Raw genomic sequence first — 3,028 nt, 5'->3', positions numbered from 1 at the left:
CCGTAGATGTTCACATCTGAATTACTTCTAAAATGCATGCAGTAGGTCTACACAGACTAGTGTGTTCAGTTTTGAATAACAAAATACATTGAATCGAAATCAGACTGTTGTATCAAAGTATGCGCAATATGGACAAGGATCATCCTGAAATACTAACCAAATGAATACTACTTCCATGAGAGTGAATGTGGCATTTTTGTGCATTAATCAAATTATTTCTGCAAAATAAGGTGCTACATGGTTAGAACAAGATAGTCACCTTCCTTGCTGCTTAGTCTAAATTATGTGCCACACAAAATTATTCCCAGGCAAATGATAGTCCAAAGTTTACATTTATCAGGTTGTTGAGAAGTTAGCAAATGTGTTACAGCAGACTGCATAGTAGTCCACTACAGATGGTAACACCACAAGGCAGTGGCTATTAACCCCTGGAGGTTAAAAGGTACAAAAAAAAAAAAAAAAACTCATGATAAAGTGTATCTTTTTGTTTTTTAGAAAAAGGTTTATTCCATAATTGGACGTCAGCTGTACCGTTCGCAATACTAAGGATGGGTGTATCAATACACATTCATTATACCACCTAAATCTGGCATGTTGAAGCTCTGAATGATTATCTCATTTTACAAATCCATGACACTTTATAAATTATGAACAATGATGTCACATTAATTTCAATATTTTCTATGTGGCTGTGATGTAATAAATGCAAAAAAATTATAGTCAATTGTAAAAGGCAAATATTTTCAAAGTAAGAATGATCATCAATATAATGCTAATTTCAAAAGAGACTTTCATTCAATTTTATGCCGTTCGTGCCTTAATCTACAAATAAAATGTATGCAAACTCATTGACACAGTCCAGCCAGTGGCACAAATGGTTAATCATTAAGAAAATTGTTTGAAACAATAAAAGAGATAAATCTTAAAGTAAACTTTAACACTGTAACCCCGTGTGTTGTGATTAAAGAAATAGAAACTTTAACCATTACAGTACAACCATCCTCTCAAATATTCTCATTTGTCCTGATTGAACTGAGTATTATTTAATAGAGGAATATCTGAAATAATTATTTATTTCAGTAACTCTGAACTCTTCTCAGGGGATTCATTGTGACCAAACTGGTGAATTCAGTCGCTCACAGTTCCTGTCGGTTTTTACTGCTTGCTTTGTTCGATTTCGTGTCCCCGTTTTTACTCTTCTTCTTCTTCTTCTGGGTGGTTTCATTCTGGTCCTGGCTGTCCTTCTTTGCTGCCTTCCCAGGGAACACCTGACCCTCCACAGTAACATCAGAGCAGCGGTCCTGTCCTACCAGGAAGTCCTTGATCTCCCAGGCATAGCTCCCATCACGGAGCATGAAGATGGCACGGTTTGAGCCGACCACAAACCTAAAAAGGAGGCACAAACTGCATCATCAACCCACGTCTCCAGCTGGACCGAAATCGAGATTCACCGCATTTGTCGATTTTGTACCACTAATGTAGCCCATGCATTTATTTTTGCGACTAAGACACTGAACGAGCCGAGGCCAGCAGGTACAATGCATTGCGAATTAGAAACACAAAAGCAGTTAACAGCCCCTGTGGTAAGTGGTTTTCTTCTAGCGTGAGTAGTGTTATGTCACCGCATGGTGAGTAAGGCATAAACTAGGCGCTGTACCTCTGAACATCATAGTTGGCATTGAACAGGCTCCCTTGCCACAAACTGGTGATCTCCTCTGTCTCTTTCTCTGTGGGGTCTCCTGACACTGTGGCAAACACCATGAGGGTCTTCCCTTTCTTTGTCATTTTAAGGAGCTCTTCTGGCTTTGAAGGGTCTACTTTTGAGAAATCCACCGGTGGGGGTGTCCTTCTGTGTTCTGGCAGATCTCCTTCCTCAATCTCATCATCCTTCTGCGGAAACAGAGGCAGAGAGCAATTTCAGAATTAACTTGAACATTCAAAGAAGAAACTTGAGTCAAAAACTTCCACCCTGGCTATGTTATATGTGGCCTTTAAAGCAATTTAAAGTGAGGCAAAATTTTAGCAAATATTTAACTTCATGTTTATTGGGACAGCAAGCGCAGATGGGTTAATCAAGACACTAAGTAACGTTTTGTGGCCTGTGTAGCTAGCTAGCGATAAATCATGCTTTCACATTAATTTATTCGTACGGATGTTACGACGATACTCAACATTCTGAAGTTAAACTTGGAGAAGACAAAATAAGAGGCGTCGAATGCTTCATGTAACTACAGTTAGCTACGGCTCTAGCAAACTTTAGGCGAAAAGTCAACTTGTGTCAGCTACAAAATTAGCAACGACCTAAAAAATAAATACAGAAATCAGTTTGATAGTTTGCAAGCTGACTACGGAAATCGCCCAGAAAGCGAGATAAGACGTGAGCAAATAATAACGTTTGCTAAAATTACTGCAGCGGCTAGTTAGTGTGTTTGGAGGCTATGAATAGCAATACACTATCCAGTCAAGCTAACCACGCTAGCAAGATACCTTACAAGCTAATAAAAACTACAAAAAGCCCAGGTTACCTCCCATTCTTCCAAAAGCCTTGCCATATCTGCATCGTTGTAATCCCGAATGTCTTTTTTCTTTTTAGGTTTTTTGTCTTTAGCATCATTCGCTGCAAGAGTACATATTAGGCTTATACAGAGCAACATACACACACACCATTTGTAGGGTAACGCCATTTTTGCCAACTGGAGTAATCTGACTGGTTGAAAGGATTTTCCTCCGTCAGAGCGCGTGAAAGGGGTGCGGCTTTGGTAGTGCTGACCGGCTGCTCGCTAAATGCTTTGAAGATTGAACAAGAGGCCTTGTCGAATTCTGTAGATTACTTGAAGCTACAATTTGACAATTGTATATATTGGGTGCCATTTTTTCCATGGCTGATCTCACTGTTAATGCAATATACTTTCAAACCATGGTAAATTATTAATTATCACAATTTAGGTTACAGATAGTTCAGATAGCACTATGTGTGATTCTTCAGTTGGTTTCTCAGCATGCATTCTAAAAAAATAAATAATGTACT

At 38.9% G+C, this 3,028-nt stretch overlaps 1 protein-coding gene across 1 annotated transcript; it reads right to left on the bottom strand.

Moving 5' to 3' along the window:
* Window positions 1-481: 481 nt before the first annotated feature.
* On the bottom strand, window positions 482-2,714 carry mesd (mesoderm development LRP chaperone). The gene is made up of 3 exons (XM_064336606.1): window positions 2,526-2,714; window positions 1,658-1,890; window positions 482-1,386 (listed from the first exon to the last, which is right to left on the bottom strand). Exons 1-3 carry the CDS (start codon window positions 2,682-2,684, stop codon window positions 1,137-1,139), a joined length of 642 nt encoding a protein of 213 aa, XP_064192676.1. The 5' UTR covers window positions 2,685-2,714; the 3' UTR covers window positions 482-1,136.
* Window positions 2,715-3,028: the final 314 nt, after the last annotated feature.

This window comes from Anguilla rostrata, chromosome 5, assembly GCF_018555375.3.
Source record: "Anguilla rostrata isolate EN2019 chromosome 5, ASM1855537v3, whole genome shotgun sequence".
Taxonomy (NCBI): Eukaryota; Metazoa; Chordata; class Actinopteri; order Anguilliformes; family Anguillidae; genus Anguilla; species Anguilla rostrata.
The sequence above is the reverse complement of the archived record's forward strand: the minus strand, read 5'-3'. Positions and strand labels throughout refer to the sequence as shown.